The sequence below is a fragment of the Elephantulus edwardii genome, unplaced genomic scaffold (genome assembly GCF_000299155.1).
Source record: "Elephantulus edwardii isolate Elephantulus edwardi_28Jun2011 unplaced genomic scaffold, EleEdw1.0 scaffold00013, whole genome shotgun sequence".
Classification (NCBI taxonomy): domain Eukaryota; kingdom Metazoa; phylum Chordata; class Mammalia; order Macroscelidea; family Macroscelididae; genus Elephantulus; species Elephantulus edwardii.
This window is the reverse complement of record NW_006399763.1, coordinates 26,717,393-26,738,217: the sequence shown is the minus strand read 5'-3', so window position 1 is coordinate 26,738,217 and position 20,825 is coordinate 26,717,393. Positions and strand designations below refer to the sequence as shown.

The window sequence follows — 20,825 nt, the reverse complement described above, 5'->3', positions numbered from 1 at the left end:
GGTGCAGTTGGCGCAGGATAGAGCAGGGTTTAGGGCTGTTGTGTATAGGGTCGCTATGAGTCGGAAATGACTCGACGTCACATAACAACAACAACAACATCCCCATTTAATGAATCATCATCCTTTTAGTTCACTGATGGCTACACCATCTCTGTTTATTCTCATTACCAAAACAGTCTGACAGAGAGTAGAAATTATGAAACAATATCACTAATATCACACAGGAGCAAAATCCTGCTGAAGGTCATCTAAAATCACCTGAAACAGTACACTGACAAAGAATTACCAGAAATTCAAACTGAGTCTAGAAGTCAGACATTACAGCCAATGTCATATGAATCTTGGCTGAAATCACAGATATCAGAAGAATATCTATCTTGTATTTCATTGATTTTGCAAAAGCATTTCACTTTGTGGATCACAAAACATTATGGGCAATCTTAAAAGGAATGGGAATCTTAGAAAACTTAATTGTGCTCATGCAAAACCTATGCTTGCAATAAGAGAGATGCAAATCAAAACCACAATGAGATACCATCTCATCCGAGTAGCAAAGTTTAACAGAACAGCAAGTAACAAATGTGGAGAAACATGAACTCTTTTTTTAATTAATTTTAATAAAATTTACAGAGACTTTCTTAGGATTTCCATTCATTCATTGCTGCACTTTTCTCCCTGCCCATGCCTCCCCCCACCCTTCTCTCTTCTCTTTGAAAAGTAAAAGAAAAATTCTTTCATTGTCATACAATCCCTCCCCCCTCAAGTCCAGTCCACTCCACTATGCAGCCTTCGAAACAGGAACTCTTATGCACTGTTGGTGGGATTGTAAAACAGTACATCCATTTTGGAAGGCACTTTGGCATTTCCTGAAAAAGCTGAATGTAGAAATTCCACATGATGCAGCTATTTCACCTCTTGGAATATAACCTTGGAAAATTAGAACTAAGACACAAAAAGAGATCTATACACTAATGCTCACAGTAGCCATAACAAAAACATGGGAACAGCCCACATATCCAAACACAATCAAAAGGATTGAGAAACTGTGGTACATTCACATATTGGAATACTATGCAGTATGCAGGAGCAATAATTTAGAAAATCACTACCTAACTTATGCCAAGAAATCTGGAGGACAGCCAGCTGGCCAACTGACTGAAAAAAGATCGATATTTGTTCCCGTTCCAAAGAAAGGTGACTCAACAGAGTGCAGAAATTATTGAAAAATATCATTAATATCACATGCAAACAAGATTCTGCTGAAAATTATCCAAAAAAGTTTGGAACAATATGTCAACAGAGAACTGCCAGACGTGCAGGCTGGATTTAGAAGAGGTCATGGTACTAGGGATATTATAGCTAATGTAAGATGGATCTTGGCAGAAAACAAAGAATACCAGAAGAACATCTATAGGTGCTTCATTTACTATGCGAAGGCTTTTTGACTGTGTGGATCACAACAAGTTGTAGCTGACTCTGAGAAGAATGGGAATCCCAGAACATTTGATTGTGCTAATGCGAAACCTATACTTGGACCAAGAGGCAGTCGTCAGAACAGAGCAAGGAGACACTACAAGAAGGGATGTATTCTGTCTCCATACCTTTTTAATCTGTACGCAGGACAGATCATCCAAGACGCTGGGCTGTACGCAGAGGAATGTGGTATCATTATTGGTGGAAAGTCATAAACAACCTGTGTTATGCAGATGATACAACCCTGCTTGCTGAAACTAAGGAGGACCTGAAGGGCTTGCTGCAGAAGGTCAATGACTGCAGCCTCCTATATGAATTGAAACTCAACATCAGAAAACAAAGATTCTCACCACTGGGCCAATTGGCAGCATCAGATGGTGAAGAGATTGAAATATTTAACAGTTTTAGTTTACTTGGCTCCACAGTCAACACTTTTACTAACAGCAGCCATGAAATCAGGACACAAATGCAATGGGAAAGTCAGCTGTGATGGACCTCTCAAGGGTATTGAAGAGCAACAACATCAGGCTGGAGACTAAGGTGTGCCTGATCTGGGCTATAGTCTTCACAATTAAGTGCTATGCATCAAAGAGTTGGACAGTGAATAGGGATGATAGAAAGAGAATTGATGCCTTTGAGCTGTGGTGCTGGAGAAGAGTGTTGAATATACCATGGACTGCTAGGAGAACAAACAGGTTTGTCCTGGAGAAGGTGAAGCTGGAATGCTCCTTGGAGTCAAGGATTCTGAAGCTTCTTCTGACATACTTTGGGTATGTTGCAAGGAGGGACTGGTCCTTGGAGAGGGACATCATGTTTGGGAGAGTGGAGAGGCAGTGAAGGAGAGGAAGACCTTCAATGCTATGGATCGATTCTGTGACTCAAGTGGTGGGAATGAGTGTGTTTGAGATGGTTAGCTTGACACAGGATAGAACGGTGTTCAGAGCTCTTGTACATAGGGTCGCTATGAGGGGCAAGTGACTCAATGGCACATAATAACAACAACAATCTAACTTGGGAGAGACTGGACAACATTATAATAAGTTCATGAACTCAGTCACATAAGAACAAGTACTGCATATGACCATCATTATAGAAATAGAATGATAACTAGTAAAACGTGTGTGAGGATTCAAGAGATGGAGAGTAGGAGCAAAGAGGTGAAGATGGGCGAGGAGGTAATAACAGGGTCACACAATTTGATGGGTAGAGGGAGGTATGGGTAAAGGAAATGGGAAAGAGCTGGTGTGAAAAACAATGTATATGAACTTTGTACGTAAATCAGTATAAAAGAAAATAAAATTTAAAATGAAAAAAAACCTAAATAATAATACCCCTCTATGCTTGGATCAGGAGACAGTTTCCAGAATAGAGCAGGAAAGTACTACATGGTTCAAAATCAAGAAAGTGTGTGTCCTGTCTTAATACATTTCAATCTATATGTGGAATAGATCATTTAGGAGATTTGACTTTACAAAAAGGAATGTGGCTTCAGGATTAGAGGAAGACTCAACAACACTGTGTTATGCATATGGTACAATCTCGCTTGCTAAGACTTAGTCTTCCAATATGGATTGAAGCTCAATATCATTGGCAGCACCATTCAGATTGAGAAGAGATAGAAACTATTAACAATTTCTGCTTATTTGATACCATAATCAACACTCTTGGCATCAGCAGCCAGGAAATCAAAAGGAGAATTGTATTAGAAAATTCTGCTGTCAGAAACCTCTCCAGAGTCTGACAAGCAGCAAAAATGCCAATCTAGCAAGTAAGGTGTGCTTGATCCAGGCTATGGTCTTTGCAACTTTTTGCCATGCATCAGAGAGGTGTGCAATGACTAAACATAACAAAAGAACTGATGCCTTTGAGTTGTGGTGCTGAAGAAGAGTATTTAACAAAGGATGGACTGTCAAGAGGACAAACATACATGTCCTGGAGAGAGTGAAATGAAGTTGCTCTTTGAAGGCTAGAATTTTGATGCATCGGTTTTTACATACTTTGGGCATGCTGCCAGGACGGACCAGTCCTTAGAGGACATCACACTTGGTAGGGTGGAAGGATAAGGGAAGAGAGGAAGATCCTGGATGAGATGGATTGACACAGACACTAGGGTAATGGGATTAGGCATGTCAGAGTCAGTGAGATTGGCTCAGGATAGGGCAAGGTTCAGAGCTTTTGGGCAGAGGGTCATTATGAGTTGAAATCGACTTGTTGGCACATAACAACTGTATGTATCCACCACCATGATGAGAGAATCTTTATTATTTATTCATCATGACACATTGTGGAGTTGCTTAGGAATACAATCATCAATTTATATCTTGTTTTTATGGTGTCTTAGTAGAAATCTTATTTTAAAACTTAAGACATTTAAAAATTTGGGGCTTTCTAAAATCCTTGATAAAATCCTAGCAACTGTATTTTATTAATACAGAATGGATTGTTTTACTTCATAAATAATCTATATATTTTTAATATACCTATATCAGATCATCTGATGAATAATACCACAGAAATAAACAATATATTTACATGTATACAGATCTCTTATTATCTCTATGAGTTTGACTTCAGATAAAACCCAATAATAACCAATAAAAAACCCCCATACTTTTATCTAAAAAAATTTATCTCAGACTAGGGTTATTACTTTTAATTCTTCATGTTTTTCCTCTATTGTCATATTGAAAAGTAAATATGTAATTGCTCAAATAGAATATAAAGTAATAAACATTAACCTATACAACAAGAGATTATAGCAATTTCACTTTAAAAACTGGACTGTGAAGATAATCCCTTATTAGCCAATTTTCAGATGGATCTTGGCTAAAAGAAGAGAGTAACAGAGACCATAGGAATGTCTATCTGTGTTTCAGTGACTATGCAAAGGCATATGACTGTGTGAAACACAATAAATTGTGGCTAACCTTGAGAAGAATGTGTATCACAGAACACTTAATCGTGCTCAACAAAATATATTTTGTTGTAATCTAAATGTGCTCAACTTGGACCAGGAAGCAGCTGGCAGAACAAAGCAAGAAAACATGGCATCTTTCAAAACTAAGAAAGGAGTGCATCAGGAATGTGTCTTTCCTCCATACCTTTTTAATCTATCCTTGGAACAGATCATTTGGGAGGCTGGGCTTTATGAGGAGGAATGTGGTGTCAGGATTGGAAGAAGGTCTCATCAATAACCTGTATTGGGCAGATGGCACAATATTGTTTCCTTACAAAAAGAAAGAACTGAAGCATTTGTTGCTGAAGGTTTAGGACTATAGTCTTCAATATGGATTAAAGGTCAACATGAAGAAAACAAAGATTCTCATCAATGGGCCAATCGGCAGCACAATAGACGGAGAAGAGATTAAGGTTGTTAATAATTACAGCTTACTCAGCTTCACAATCAACACTTTTTGGCAGTCAGGAAGGAAATCAAAAGACAAACTGCAGTGGGAAAAATCTACTGTCAAGGACCTCTCCCCAGAGTGATGAAAAACAATGAGGTCAATCTAGAGACTAACATGTGCCTGATCCAGGTATGGTCTTTGAAATTTTTTGCTAAGCATCAAAGAGCTAGAAAAGAACGAAGGATGATAGAAGACGTGATGTCTTTGAGTTGTGGTACAGAAGAGTACTGAACATACTATGGGCTGCCAAGAGAACTAACAGGTCTTTCCTGGAGAGGGTGACACCAGGTTACTTCTTCGAGGCAAAAATGTTGAAGTTTCATTCAACATATTTTGGCATACTTCTAGGAGGCACTAGTTATTGGAGAAAGACATCATGCTTAGAAGGGTGGAGGGACAGCACAGGAGAGGAAGACCTAAAATGAAATGGATTGACACAGTAACTGGCGTAATGGGGGTAGGTGTGTAGGAGACAATGAGATTGGCTCTGGACAAGTTAGGGTTCAGAGCTATTATGCATAGAGTCGCTATGAGTCATAGTCAACCCTATGGCACATAATAAAACTACTATATAAATGTTCATTCAACTTTCATAATTAATTTATATCTTCAAAATTTTTAAAATGAAAATTAAATAAGGTATCAAATATTATAGGATAGAATTAAATTTTTCTATAAATAAAATAATTTCATTTGATTAATAAAATACGAATTTTTGATATATTAATTCTGTATTTATGATAATTGATTTCTAAGGAAAAGAAAGGACCAATCCTTAGGGAATTTCTTAAAAATAAAAATTGGAGATATTTATTTTTCTTCTTAACCATTTCCATTACTTGATTTTGAAAGTTAAGTGAACTTTGAATTTAAGTCATCTCATGGTCCTGTCAATCCCTTTATGTTTGAATTTAGTACAGAAGGAAGGTGTCAAAAGAAATGAAACCCTACCAAGTATCTAGGGAATGTAAATATTTCTCTTTCTCTGCCCCAAGGATTTGTTTGCCCACATTTTGACAGTCCATGAAATCTCTGACACTGAGACCTGTCAAATATTAACAACTTTGCCTCTGCCAAACCATCTCATCATTTAGACTTTTATACTTTATAAACAAAATAAAAATAAAATCAATACCTAAAAAACAAAGTTTCATGTTATCAATAAATTCAAAACACTGAATCATTTAGCTGACTTAAAATCTCCTCCTATTCAGTAAACAAAGAAATTTGTAGAAAAATGTACCTAAAATAAACCTTTCCGGTCATATATGAACAGTGTATCTACCTAAAAATTAACAGTGTATTACAAAAAAGAGACATTAAAACTTAATTTAGAAAATTCTAAAATTAAAAACAAAGATGCTGATTAATATAACAATTTCTAGGTTTTTTTTAAAAACTAACTTGATTTTGGTTAGTTTCTATGGTTGTGCATGTTTATAGTATTAATTACTTCTAAATAGTTTGCTAGTTCCTTCTTCTAAATGCAATATAAACTTTCCCTCAACAACTATTTTTTGAAAGTGCCCTTTAAGAATTTACATTTGTATTTCCAAACTCTTTCAGAGGAGAGCTTTTGGTAAAGTTTCTCCCAATGTATCTTTCTTTCTAGTATTACATTCTCTGTTATGAGAAAGTAAACCTATTTAAGTAATATAATACCTCACTTACTCTTATTTTTTAACTCTCTCATGTTCTTCCTTGGAAAATTTTCTGAATAGTGAGCTATATATATCAACATCTTCTCCAGTTTTCTAGATAGGAAAACTGGAAAAGTAGAGGCTTAGTGAATGAACAAAAGGCCCTCGAAAAGATGGGCTGACAGAACAGTGGAAGTACAACAGAGATTGTGAAGGGCACAGGACTGCACAGGCATTTGATCGTTATTCATAAGAACACTATGAAGTGGAGGTGATTTTATGGCATATAACAATAACAGTTAAAACAAAGGCCTTCTCTTCATATTTTAAGTTTAAATTCCAGGTACAATTCAGGTATTACAGTCCTCTGTTCCCTTCCTCCCCTTTTTAAAAACACATTAGTCACATTTATAGATCAAACTGTGTTTAGGTATAAAAACAGCAATATCATAAAATTCAATCTAGTTGGTGCAAATATTTGCTTGCTTCTCTCAAAATATAACACATGCTTTATGTTTCACCATGTTTTTATGGAAACATACATTTATAAGTATTATTTCTTTTAGGAATTTTCTGTGATAATTCCATTTCAATTACATACCAAAATATAATTAACACTAAGCAATATTGGTAATAAAGCCTAGATTTCTACTGCAATTAAAATTCAATTAAACCTATCAGCATTAGATCACTTAAACAAATTTCAGAAGATTACAAAGAAAAGGAAAAATTAGTTTCAAAGAAAGAAAAAAGAACACAACTGAAAAGGAACATTTCAGTCATGTGACTTCTTCCACCACAGCTGTGTGAACATAGTATCATTATAAATAGGCAAATCTTTGTAGGTTTCTATTGTATTCACCTAATTTAAATTGAAATAGTGAAAATGATTTTTCAAAATAAAATTAGTAGAAACAATAATTTGACGTTTTCTTTTAACGGATAAGAAATAAAGTAGACATGTATTAAAATTCTCCTAAAATTACTTTATAATGAGCCATTATGTAAATGTTTTAATAATAATATATATTAGTGTATAAAAGAATGTTTTTGTTTGTTTAGCTAATGCAACACTTACATCTTGATTTGACATGTCCCAATAAGGTCGCTCTCCATAAGACATAACTTCCCACATGACTATCCCATAACTCCATACATCACTGGCTGATGTGAATTTCCGGTACTGGATGGCTTCTGGTGCTGTCCATCTTACTGGAATTTTCCCACCCTGTTATAAAAAGAATTGAAATTTTAAAAATAAACTTACACTGTTTATAGTAATATTAGAAAATGACATTTTAAAACTGGCAACTCACCTTGACTCTCTCCTAAGAATATTTAAAGTTACTAGTATGTATTTTGGGTTTGTCTGTAAATCTACCAGAAGTTTTAAACTTCAAGGAATTCAGTTTACTACTGTTCTTTCCGTACAGGGTAATGATTCAGTCAAAAGACAAATTAAGTAACTACTGGCAAATCTTAATGATAGATAGGGTAGTAAATAAACTATCAGTTATATTCCTTTTCTTAATTTAACAAAAGTTATGACAGTTATAAGTACAATTATATTCTTCTTTAATCTTAACATTGGTTATATTTTTCTGCTGTAATTACACTCAAAACTTAAACAAATGTATTGGACATGTTGTTAGGAGAGACTATTCCTTGGAAATTGACATTATGCTTAGAAAGGTGGAGATTCAGGAAAAGAGAGGAAGACCCTTAATGAGATACATTGATACATGGACTGCAGCAATGGGCTCAAGTGTGTTAGGGATGATAAGGATACAGGATAGGATAGAGTTCAGATCTGTGATTTATAGGGTCACTATATGAATTAACAATAATTAACTATTCCTTATGATTGATGATATGGAGTCCTACTATAGTTTTTCCATTTCAGGGCTAAGCATTGTGAAGTTTCAGCTCCACATCAGTGTAGGTGGTGGAAATATCACTAGATGGTAATGTTCGCAAGGTGAAGATAAGAGGTAGTAGTTTCTTCTTAACCATTTCCACTGTTAGAGCAATTGATTTCACTCCATCTTAACATCATATATACATCAGAGTAGAACTGTGCTCCACAGGATTTAGGTAGCTCCAGTAGCCTAACGATAAGAAGTTGTGCTATGTAGTAATCCATCATGTAAACGTATCATGATTTCTGAATCCATTCAATTTTGTTTGGACTTTCAGGCTGTTCCATGTTCTTGCAATAGTGAATAATGCAGCTGTGAACATTGGTGTAGAAATGTCCATTTGTGTTTCAGTTCTTATTTCCTCAGGACTCAAGAGCAACAATTTTTAAAAATTATTACATAACTTGGGAGTGACTGGAAAGCTATGGAAGTGACTGGAAAGTATAACTGGAAAGTTATGCAGAGTGAACAAACTCAGTCTCATATGGACAAACACTGCATAAGACCATTGCTGTAAAAATTGAAGGATAACCAGTAAAATGTGTATGGGAATCGAAGAAGGGAAGGGGTGCGAGTAGACAGGTGAGGATGGGCAGGGAGGAAATCATAAGGTTGAACAATCTGGTGGCTGGAGGGAAGGAAAGTAAAGGAAATTGGAAAGATCCAGCAGAAACCTGAAAAGTTGGGGTAAGAGTGGACGTAGTTCTATGGGGATTGAGTTTCTAAAACAAAACATGTGTGAAAGATTGTATGAAACACAATGTGAATCGAGTAAAGTTTGAAACCTCCCCCCAACAAAACCCCAAAAAACAACCCCAAAACCTCATTGCTATATAGTCAACTCTGACTCATAGCAAACCTCCCATCAGGTTTAAGAAACTGTAAATCTTAATGTAAATCTGGTCATCAGTCTACCATGAATATGTGAATCAACACAGACTCGAGCCTTTATGGTTAGCTGCACAACAACCTACAGATAACGTGACCTCCTTGTTATAATTACTAGTGGTATACTATTCAAGAACTAAGTTCAAAGTTATCAGCTAAGTTTTAATGCAAAGTATTAAAACAGAATGGAATAGCCAAAATAACAAAACAAATCCTCAAACCAAATAGATTTATCTTATATTATACTATTTCTAGGAAAATCTCTGTTTAAATGACAATCATACTAACAATGTAACACTACTTCTCTACAACTTTACATGCTGTCGTTGTTGCTGTTAAAAATAACAATTATTCTCCCAGTAATTGGGACAAATGACAGGAGTTGACACAAAGCTGAAGTCAATTTGCCATCTTACTTTTGTTTAGATGTGCATTAGCAAGAACTGCTTTCTGGATGGAAAATCTCAGGAAAAAGAAAAGTAAAACTAATAGACTTTTCTTACAGTTGTTGTGTAGACAGCTTCTGGATCATCTTCTATAACCCTGGACAGGCCAAAATCTGACACTTTACAAACAAGATTGCTGTTGACAAGAATATTGCGAGCTGCAAGGTCCCTGTGAACATAGCCCATATCGGCCAAATATCTCATTCCAGCAGCAATTCCTCTCAGCATTCCTACTAACTGAATAACTGTAAATTGTCCATCGTGTTTCTGCAGGAAAAAAAAAATAAAAATTTTGGTCATTGTATTTGAAAACAAACAAAACCACTATGGGGAAAAGCCTGAATACACAATAATCATTATTGCAAAACAAGAATTAAGTTTTTATCGATGCTTCTGAGAGGATTTAACAGTAGTTGATTTAGCTGATACCACAATAATATATGTCATTTTATTGATCACTCAACCTCTGTTATCATTCAAAAAGGGAGCTCTGGTGTTCTAGCGGTAAGAAGCTGTGTTGCAATCTCAAAGCCACATAGTTCAAGTTCACCAGAATTTCTTCACAGAAGAAAGATGGGCAATCTCCTTCTGACTAAAAACTCACTGTTGGGTCAGCTATGGGTCAGCTTCAACTTAAGGGTACTCAACAACAATCACTCAATTACTTGTAATAATATATTATCAATAGTAACAATTTGAGGATTATCCATTCCTAAAAGTATGTAAATTTTTAAGTCAAATTATGGAAATGAACCATCTAAAAATAATCCTCACAGTTAACTGTTTTCCCTTCCTATCAAAAAATTGTGTAAGTAATCTAAAGAGTATATACAAAGGAATGACAGGCATGTATGGAGACTTTATTTCCCCTTTTGTGAACAACAAAAATAAAGGGGTAAAAATGGAGGATACTATAGGGAAATAATTTAAAAATTATTACAGTGACTATTTTTGTTTTCAGTTTTCTTCCTTTTGTCTGCTTCACTAATGGTGGAAACACCACTTTCCACAAAGATTTTCTAAAATAAAATAGAAAATGGGATTGGGGAACTGTTTGCAACCCACTGTCTAGCATACATTTCTCATCAGGTACTATGGCTAACCTACAGGTTTTTCTAAGTGAATTGTAAGTTACTCAGAGTACCTGACTTTAAGTTTATGAACTTGTAAGGGAATGCTTCCTTCCAGTGTTGACAGCTGATATGCTTTTTTTATTACTCTTCTTCTCTTTATTGGCATGTATTCGTATACTTATGTGGAAGGTCTATAAGAGCAATTCTCTTTCTCTTTGTCAACGCTATTGAGAAAGATCCAGAAAATGAGCCTCCTTTGGAATTTCTAAGATTGTAAAATGAACATGAGGAGAATGCCCATCTTTCTCCCACAATGCAGTTGGTAGATTTGAACCGCTTGCCTATAGGTTGGCAGTGTAACTCCTTAGCCTCTTGGCCATCAGAACTTCCTGAAAGTAAAGATATGTATATCTATATACTTATTTAGACATAAGAATATGATATAGTCTGTAGAGCAAGGTTGAGCTCATGGAATCAATGCTGAATGGTTTCTTTACTTTTTCATTGTTCTCTAAAATTACCTCCGAATTTAAGATTGTTAATTTCCAATTTTCCTATACTGATATGAAAATAGAATGCTATTCTGAAATAAATTTAAACTCACTATTCTAGAGTCAATGCTAACCTAGATGAAATCAGTAGTACAGTTATGTGCTATTGTGTTGGAACTGACCCATAGCTGAGCCTCCAGCAGGTTTTCAGAGGCTGTAACATTCATAGGAGGAGAGTGCCCCACTTTCTCTCATAGAGGAGCAGGAAGAAACTTAATTGCTGACCTTTGTCAGCACAATTCCTTCCTCACTAGGTTATCAGAGCTCCACAGGACAGAGTGGAGATCACCAGCAAGCTTTCCAAAGTTGTAATCTTTTTGGAAGTAGACTGTCCCCCTCCCTCCTATGGAGCATCTGGTAGGTTTGAACCACTGACTTTTTGTTAGCAGTGGAGCACTTCAGCATTGTTTGACCAATTATCTTACTCTATTCAAATACATGTGTTTAAATTCTTGATTTCCCATTATATTTTGAATTCAGTTTCATATTTTGATACTAATTGTTGTTGATTGCCATCGAGACGAGCATGACTCATTCATAGCAACCCTATGAACAAAAGTCTTGAAGCCTTTCTATGTGTAATGTCATTAATCAAAGATCATAGAGTTTACAGCGATATATTGTTTAGGAAGTGGATGCTACTCCTGCTTACAAAATTATACTAATTGAAACTTTTAAACCAACCAACCAGCCAAAAACATACCACCCTGTATTGTATCACTTAAGTACTAGCGAAGATTCTGGTTTAATCCTAGGTTGAACTCCGAATTTTATTTTGATTTGTGATGGACAACTTTCTGACTGGTTAAAGTATATAATGTTCATATATTACATTGCAGAAAAAATATATAGAACTGTTTTTATATCATGTATAATAGATTTATAGTGGTAGGAAAATTTGGTACTTACCCTGAGAAATGCATCAAGGGCTCCATTTTCCATGAATTCTATTACAATCATAACTGGTTTTCCTTTAAAATAATAAAAGTTACTTTAGAAGAAGTCACCTGAACTTCAGCATTATTCTCTCTCATCCATATGAAATAGATTAAGAATGTTGTTTTGAAAGACAAAATGTCTCTAGTTTTGCTGCTAAACACAAAAAAATCATTAAATGTCTACATGGAACATAGGTATGATAAAAAATTTAAACCATACAAATAGAGCCAGTGTGTTCTGGATATATAACTATATATATATAAAACCAATGAGCTGACTTGAAGTAACAACCAATCAACCCATTGTCATGGAGTCTGTTTTGACACACATCAATCCTAATGGTTAGAGTAGAAATGCCTACAAGGCTTCCAAGGCTGTCAATCTTTACTGCAGTAGACTGACACATAATTCTCTCATACAGTGCCTGGTAGGTGAGAAAGCATTAACATTTTCAGTGAGCAGAAGAGTACTACACTAAGGCTCATTTCAACTTCACATAAAAAAATATTCAGGGAATATCATGCTATATGTTCCAACAATTACACTATCACTTCGGTGGCTTTGAAACCAAATCAAAGTACCTATCAATCTCTAAAACTGCTTATCAGATTTATTCTATAACTCCTAATCCTGAATACATTTTTTACACAATTCTAAAGTGATAGCATAAAATGGAATTGTCTTAATTAATTAAATACCAATATAAAATTATGAACATTCATTATGGTAATACTTTGGGATTTTATATTTACATTTTACACATAATGGCACTAATGTCTGCCCCTCAATTTTTCTGATAAAGAAAAAGAGATAGCAAGGCATACCTCTTGTGACAACCCCTTCTAAATGGACAACATTTGGGTGGTCAAATTGTCCCATGATGCTCGCTTCACATAAGAAGTCTCTTCTCTGTTTTTCTGTGTAACCAACTTTGAGGGTTTTTATTGCAACTGCAACATCTCTTTTCCCAGGAAGCTTCAGGCGGCCACTGCAGACTTCTCCAAATTCTCCTGAAGCAACAGAACAAATGGTATGTTTTAATTTCAAAAGCTTGTTTTCTAGCAAAATAAATGCATTTTTAAACATATCTAAATATTCTCCTAAGTATTATGGAAAGCTTTCTAACCTAAGCTGAAAAAATTACTAATAACAAGCCATTCGATTTTCCAGATAAAAAAAATTATGAAAATAAAAATGAAATTTGATATTTATTTTCTACTCAGCTATACTGAACAATTTTTCCCCTATTTTTTTTTCTTTTTGAGATTTTAAGGGAAATTTACAAAGAACTTTGATTTCAATTAATTCATTGTTGTACATTTTCCTCCCTGCTCTCTCTCCCCACCAGTTCATTTTTGTCTTTGGGAAAAAAAGTTCTTGCCTTATACAGTAATGTCCCCATATTCTTGTCTCCCCCCATCCCCACCACACTTTACTATGTAGCTCTTATTCTGGACTCTTGTCATGCCAATAATTCCTAATCATATATTCCTTTTATATAGTTCTCTCATCTGTTTCAAAGCCGTGTACATTATTTATCTCCTCTTTTCTTAGTTTCCCCCCAATCCCCATGTCACTCCTGTTCTATAACAGTGGCATTATGCAGTATTTGTCTCTTTGTGCCTGAGATATTTTTTAATGTATATTAAAATATCAGAACAAACATTTACATTTGAAATTTGCTATCTACCATATGTAACAAATTTCATATTTAAAAAAATATCAAACATTTACAACTGAAATTTGCTATATAATGTAGAGGGATCTGCTTAGGTGGAAGGAACTGCGCTGTCAGCCCAAAGCAGTTAGAATGTGCCAGCTGCTCTGCTAAAAAAAAACGACAATCAACTGCCATGTGATTTACTGCTTCTGAAAATCCAATAAAGGGTCAACCATGAGTCAGTCCTGACTCAGTGGCACACCACCACCACATAGAATATATACTGCCTTTTATAGTATAAGCAGACATATAAATCATAGAAATTCTGAATAGTTAGCTTCACCCTCTCCTTTTTGTGTTTCAGGAAGCAAATATGAGTAGTCCCTTCGTTAAGAATTGGGACAGCTTGCACTTTCCCTTTAATCCTACGTAAATTTGTTCTCAATGTTTCAATTTTGAAATAATATAACCAGCCCCTACATACAACAAATTCTTCATTACAATCATTTATACTTGTTGGACATGGAGCTTTTAAGCCTTTGAAAAGCTTTGATGTTTTCCTTGTAATAAAGTAAGCCTAAATAACAACTATATGCACCTGTTCTGACTTACCTAGAAATTCAACTTAAAAACTTAAAGACATACTTAGGAATGGCTCTTGTTCGTAACCTGCTGACTGCTTATGTTTCGTAAAAACGTGAAAGTCTGGAATTCTTATGCACACTGTGTGCTAAATTTAGGGGAATAAATCCAAAATTGCATAATTATCCTGAAAACATATACAAGTATAATACCTCCTTAAAATGTTCTATAAATATTAACTTTCTGCATAAAATTAGATAGTACAATTGCTAATTCATAACTACAAATGCAAAAATATAAAAAAAATTAAAAGCTGGGCAAAAGGATGGCATGTCAGGTAAGAGAAAATGCATATTTCAGTAAAATTCTGAGGCATTTGGATTTTTTTAAAAATACCAAATCATCTGTTGCACAGGAGAGAATTATTTGAAATAGCTTATAATGAAACTGTATCTTTAAATTAGAAAAACAAAATACATAGGGATTATCTGTGCCACATGCTCCTTTTTTCATTCTTAAGATTTCATAAACAAGTACAGCCTCATTGCTTCCAACAGCTCAGGTAAATGCAAAAGTTCTATACTTGAGGTATAATTATTTGCTTGTCATTATGATGTATGAGTTTCGATCTTGGCTAAATGGAACAGCTGAACAAGGAAGCTACAACAGCCTTACCTGCACCAATCACACGCTCAATTTTAATACAGGAGGCATCTAGCTCCTTGGCGAATTGATGGACAGCTCTATTTGGGTCCTCATAGGTTTCAGGGTCAATGTAGGTTTTGGTGCCTGGAAATTTAACTGTAATGATGTAAGAAAGCATGACTGTGATGAAGCAAAGCACTTATTGTGCAGTCAGCCCAGGAATTTCATTATGCAGAGTGCTCCTTGGAACAGTGAACTTGCTTCCACATCACCTGAATCACAGCAGTTTTAACAGACTACTTCAGTGTGCTGGCGCATAGGTATTATCTGCAAGCTTCTATAGGTAACATAGGATCCAGTTTATAGGTTACTAACTGAACTGCTTTTCCAGTAAATCAAGAAAAAGACATCCACCAAAATCCTCTGACATGGCTCTTATCAAACTGGAGGTTTAATTAAATTCACTGCTATCATGGCATAGTTCAAGCCATAGTGAGGTTTGTAATGGACTTGGAAATACATTTGTAAATCTATCAGTCAGTCAATCAATCAAATTAATACACTGGAAAAGAAGACATTTCATTTACAGGTAGTCTACTACACTGACAGCAATATTAAAAACATTTAGACATCTTATTTATTCTTTTGATTTATTTTTAAAAGACCAACCACCGTTGACATATACATAAAATTAATACAAGATGTGAGGCATTGCTATCACAGAATCAAAGAGAAATTGACCAAAGACAGTTTCATCTTTACCTTGAAGGGCAACAGAGGCCAGATATACAGGGTGCAGAGTAAAGTTAGAAAATTCACAATATTCCTGGGATCTGCTTGCCAAGTATGACATCAGTTTAAAAGAGGAATGACTTATATAAACTTTACATTATAAAGTTCTGGAAGATCTTAACTGCCACAAAGAGGTAGCCAATATGCCTCACAAAAGGTAGTCAAAATTCGTACAACATAGATTCATCATAAAAGTTAAAATTTTCATAAAAAGCACCCAGAAGCATGCAGGTAACATATAATGTTATGTCAACTTAAATTACAATAATGTATTCCAAATGTAATCATTTGGTAAAAGACAAAGATAGATAGGCATATATTTGGTTATATTAATGCAATGAAAAAGTTACACTATATCCTTAAAAAAAACTTTATTGGTTTTAACAAAGCCACCAAACAATCTTTGCATCAAATCTTACTATTTGGAGAACAATATATTTCTTTTACACTGCAGCCTAACTGTGCTTATGTCATCACATCAAGTTAAAATTATAATTTTTTTTAAAAAATAAACACATAACAAACAAAAAGAAGCAGAATGTATAAAGGAAAATGGGACTTAAAAAATCTTGATTTATTCTGTTGTAGATGTTTGTTTATCCAAAATTGATTGTCTTAAACAATTATTGTTACAGTTTATAAAACTGACAGATGCTCGTTTGTTACTAAAGCTGAACATGAAAACAAAACAACACAAGAAGAAAAGAGAGAAGGGATAGGAAGAGAAAAGAGAGAAGAAGGAGCACAGGGAAGAGGGGGGAAAGAGAAAGAGAAGGGAAGAAAACAATAGGTTAACCTCCTAGATTGGCAGGCAGATGGAGAATGAGCCATCTTCTCCCCTTCATTCTCTCTCTCTTTTTTTCTTTCTTTTTTTTTTCTTTGTTTGTTTGGTTTTGTGATCAGGGAGCTAGATTGGAGGTTACCTTCTGCATTTCAAAAGGGTCGCTGATCGTTCTTTATTCAAGCTGTCATAAAGCATTTTGACAGGCCAGAGCTATTTTGGCATAAAAACATGAGATACTGCCCAGTTTGGATTCGAAAGACATTGTTAGAAGAAATGGTAGGAGGAAACAAAATGTAAATTGGAATTGCTCCACTAAACTCCTCCACTGTGTTTATATCTTTAAATATACCACTTGGGGCCATAGAGAGTTGAGGGGGCTGACACAAATGACTGGACATTCTATTAAATTTGGCGCTCTAAAAGCTAGTTAAATGGTTGCTTTAAAGTTCCTGTAAAAATTCAATCTGGTGTCTTAGTACCTAGCAAAATTGTCTGTATACTTAAAGGAATAAAAGGACACCAATTTTTAAATAGCTGGTGACCACAGTTTTCTACACTCTGTATACATCATAAAATCAAGTGAAATGACAGATTCCATTAAATAATTAGAAAATATATCCTTTTAAGAAAGATGATTCAAAATTATTCACCATTTATCAATATATATTAGTAAGACTTTTAAAATATTGGTTTAAAATACAAATAATATATATTGGCACAATGTCTGAGAACTTTAGTCTGTTGCTTAGCCCGAGAGTCACTTTTTTTTAGTTTTGCTATTTCATTTACATTGTTCATAAAAGTATCGTACACCACCATCAATATTTTTCTCCATAGATAAAAAATGTTTATATAGAACAAGAGTATTGTATTTATGCTAACAAACAACACACACAGCTACAATTTTTCTGATTACAAATTGATGTCAACTGTGAAAAAGCTGATATCATCAGAATGGTAAAGCTGAGTGAAGACAAGTAAGTATAAGGCAATACAACAAGTTTTGGATAAGGTAAATTTAAATTTACCTTCTGCATTAACGTGCAAGTTAAAAGCAAATAAAATGTATTTGATAATTTGGGGATGCTGTTGATATACTCAATGGAAGGAAAGTGACATAATGATTAAGATAACATTAAATAGACTGGTATAAAATTAATGTGTGGGTAGGATCAGAGATTCTAGAAACTAGGTATAGTATAATGTTACTCTTTTATATATTTTATTCTAAATATAAAAACTAAAGTACATTCAAATTTTGATCTGTTCTTTGTTGTCTAGGGAAGTGTTAAAAATATTCTCTCAGAAACAGAAAAATAAGTAACCTCTACTTTTTCTGTGCAACCCTTAGCTATGAACTGCCCATGGCATTCTCATCACAGAGGATTAATCACTGAGGAAAACCACTGGATAAATTAGCAAAAGGAAGTTCTGGCATTAGGAGCATATTAGATAACCCCAGGGGGTGGCAGGATCACAAATCCAGAGGTAGATGAAAAGTGTTGTGAAGCCTGAACATCACTAATTTTGAAAACCATTCTTAAGAAAAATAACACATACAATTATGCATATAAAATTCCTAGAGGACCTCCCAAGGTCTTGGAATGAACTCACACAAGATATGGGTCTGGGGGTTTAAATTTCATTAACTACTGGATTACAAAATCTACCTCTGATTTTGTCTTCTTTACTTTGTTGTCTCATGTCCTTCCTTTCGTCGGTGGTTAGATTTCTATAGATATTTATATTCAATTTGCATATACTGTTGTTGTTAAGTACTGTTTAGTTGAGTACAACCCTGGGAACAACTAACTGAACCCTGTCCTATCCTGTGCTATCTCTAACATAGTAGAGCCCATTGCTACAGTCACTGTATCTATCCATCTTTGAAAGTCTGCCTCTTAAATACTATATAAAACTATTTATCTTTTTAAAATCAAATGCAAGATAATGGCTAAAGAGATTTAAATAGTATAATAATAATAATAATAACAACAACAATAACAGCAACAGCCACATTCTCAATCTTTGTATTCAAACTACTTTATTTGTGTTGTTTTACATGTATAGGAAATGCTAATATTCAAACCAATAAAATTCAAAAGCTTCGTTAATGTTTAGGCATTTTTCTGATTTTAGGATGCTTAAATGATAAATTAGGATCTCTGGTGGCCTCATAGTAAGAAACTGTGCTGCAATACCAAAGATACATGGTTCTAATTCACCGGGTACTCTGTGAGAGACAGATGGGCAGTCTCTTCCCAAGTGTTTTACTGCTTCTGAAAACCCACGGGAGGGTCAGCCCTGTGTCACTACTGACTTGATGGTACTCAACGGTAAGAATAAATGACAAACAGGGGGTAGCATAATCGATAGGGAACTGCATTGCTAGTCCAAAGGTGGAGTTTCTCTGATGGTAAGAATACATCAGCGGCTCCAAAGGAGAAAAACAGACAATCTCCTATTATGTGATTTTCTGCCACCAAGAGCTGGCTACAGGGTCAGTTACAACTTGTTCCAACTTAATGGAAATTGTGAGTGATTGGGTAATTGAAATGGCAAATATCTTCTTAGATGTCGTCAGTGGAATGTGACATAGAAGATGGTGAAATGTATAATTTTGTAGCACTAGGAGTGCTGCTGATACAATGGTTGAACATTTAGTAGCAAACACTAAGGCTCGTGGGTTGAACCTACTGTCTACCTATGAGAAAGATGTGGTAGGCGACTTATGTGAATATTTACAGCCTTGGAATTGGGAATCCTCTGAGGCACTAATACTTTCTCAAACAGCATTGCTATGACTATAAAAGGAACTCAACAACAGTATTTTTGTTGGTTTTTAAAATAGAACATTTACCAGTGCATGAGAAAAATTAGAAAGGTTATTTCTACTATGAAAGATATCATAAAAATTATTCCTGGTAATTTCAGGTATAAAACAAAAGAGTTTGGCTGAGAATATCAGCAATACACAAATCAACTGTTAATTCAATTTTATTTCACCTTCATCTAGTAAAAGTGACATTTACTTTCATGATTCTATATTTATTTGCCATCTACCTTGCAACAAGAATAAGATTAATGCAGACAGGTAAGTTTGTTTTTTTTTATGATCACAAAGCTCTGGCTTAGATAATGGTTTCTAAATTGAACATTTAATAATCAGGTGACAGAAGTGCACAGCAACATTTGAGGACTAGATTTCATCATTATACTATTTATATCCCATGAAATAACAATTTGTAATATTCAACTGATAATAACTGAAGAAAAAGAAGGTCCTTAGCGCAGTCTTTCACGGGAGCTTCCTGACACAAAGGACTTAGCCTTCTAACTTAGCTAGAACATGGGCACATGCAACATTTAATGGATTATAATTAGAATGATATGAAACACTTGGGTAAGGTTTGCAAAAGGAAAAAATTGTGACAAAACCACCTGGATATTCTGCAGTAATATTAAAATGTGAGACATTGCATTACTGGATTTTGGTTTTAATTCACATCACATGGTTTTCATTCTAAATATCTAATTTCTAGAATAATGTATTTTAATGCCAGTAATAACAATCAACTTTCTGTAGCAACTGGGGTACATAATAATAAAGAAAACTAAACACTTACAATGAAAGTAGAGTTCTTCATCCCCTTCCTGGTCGGCTTTGCTATAACCACAATGCCTAAAGGGGGAAAAACAAGTGTAATAATTTCACAAATGATTTTGCTCTTAATATTTAAAACATGTATTATTTAATAACCAAGTTGGAGCAATCAACAAAGCACAAAAATTTCTTGTCTGTATTTCATGACTTACCTAATAATCACATAAAAAGTCACATTGTAGAAAAATAGAAAATATTTATACATTATATTAAAATATAAAATATATGAAAAATATCCTTTTCATAGGACAACACAATAGAAACTTTTTTTTGTGGCATTAGCTTTATAAATGAACAAAAATATGTGTTTACAAAATGATGTTTTCAATTATTGTTACCAAATTTAATTTCAACATCTTTTC

At 34.5% G+C, this 20,825-nt stretch overlaps 1 protein-coding gene across 3 annotated transcripts in view; it reads right to left on the bottom strand.

The window, feature by feature from the left end:
- Positions 1-20,825, bottom strand: part of EPHA7 (EPH receptor A7) — a 281,251-nt gene that overhangs the window by 31,386 nt on the left and 229,040 nt on the right. For 2 of the 3 annotated variants that reach the window (XM_006881208.1, XM_006881210.1), the window contains exons 9-14: positions 20,426-20,481; positions 15,254-15,379; positions 13,161-13,346; positions 12,307-12,368; positions 9,831-10,040; positions 7,599-7,748 (exon numbers count right to left, since the gene is read on the bottom strand). In XM_006881208.1, the coding sequence (XP_006881270.1) occupies positions 7,599-7,748; positions 9,831-10,040; positions 12,307-12,368; positions 13,161-13,346; positions 15,254-15,379; positions 20,426-20,481 (790 nt within the window). The remainder of the gene's footprint in view (positions 1-7,598; positions 7,749-9,830; positions 10,041-12,306; positions 12,369-13,160; positions 13,347-15,253; positions 15,380-20,425; positions 20,482-20,825) is intronic. The other variant, XM_006881209.1, reaches the window with a different exon arrangement.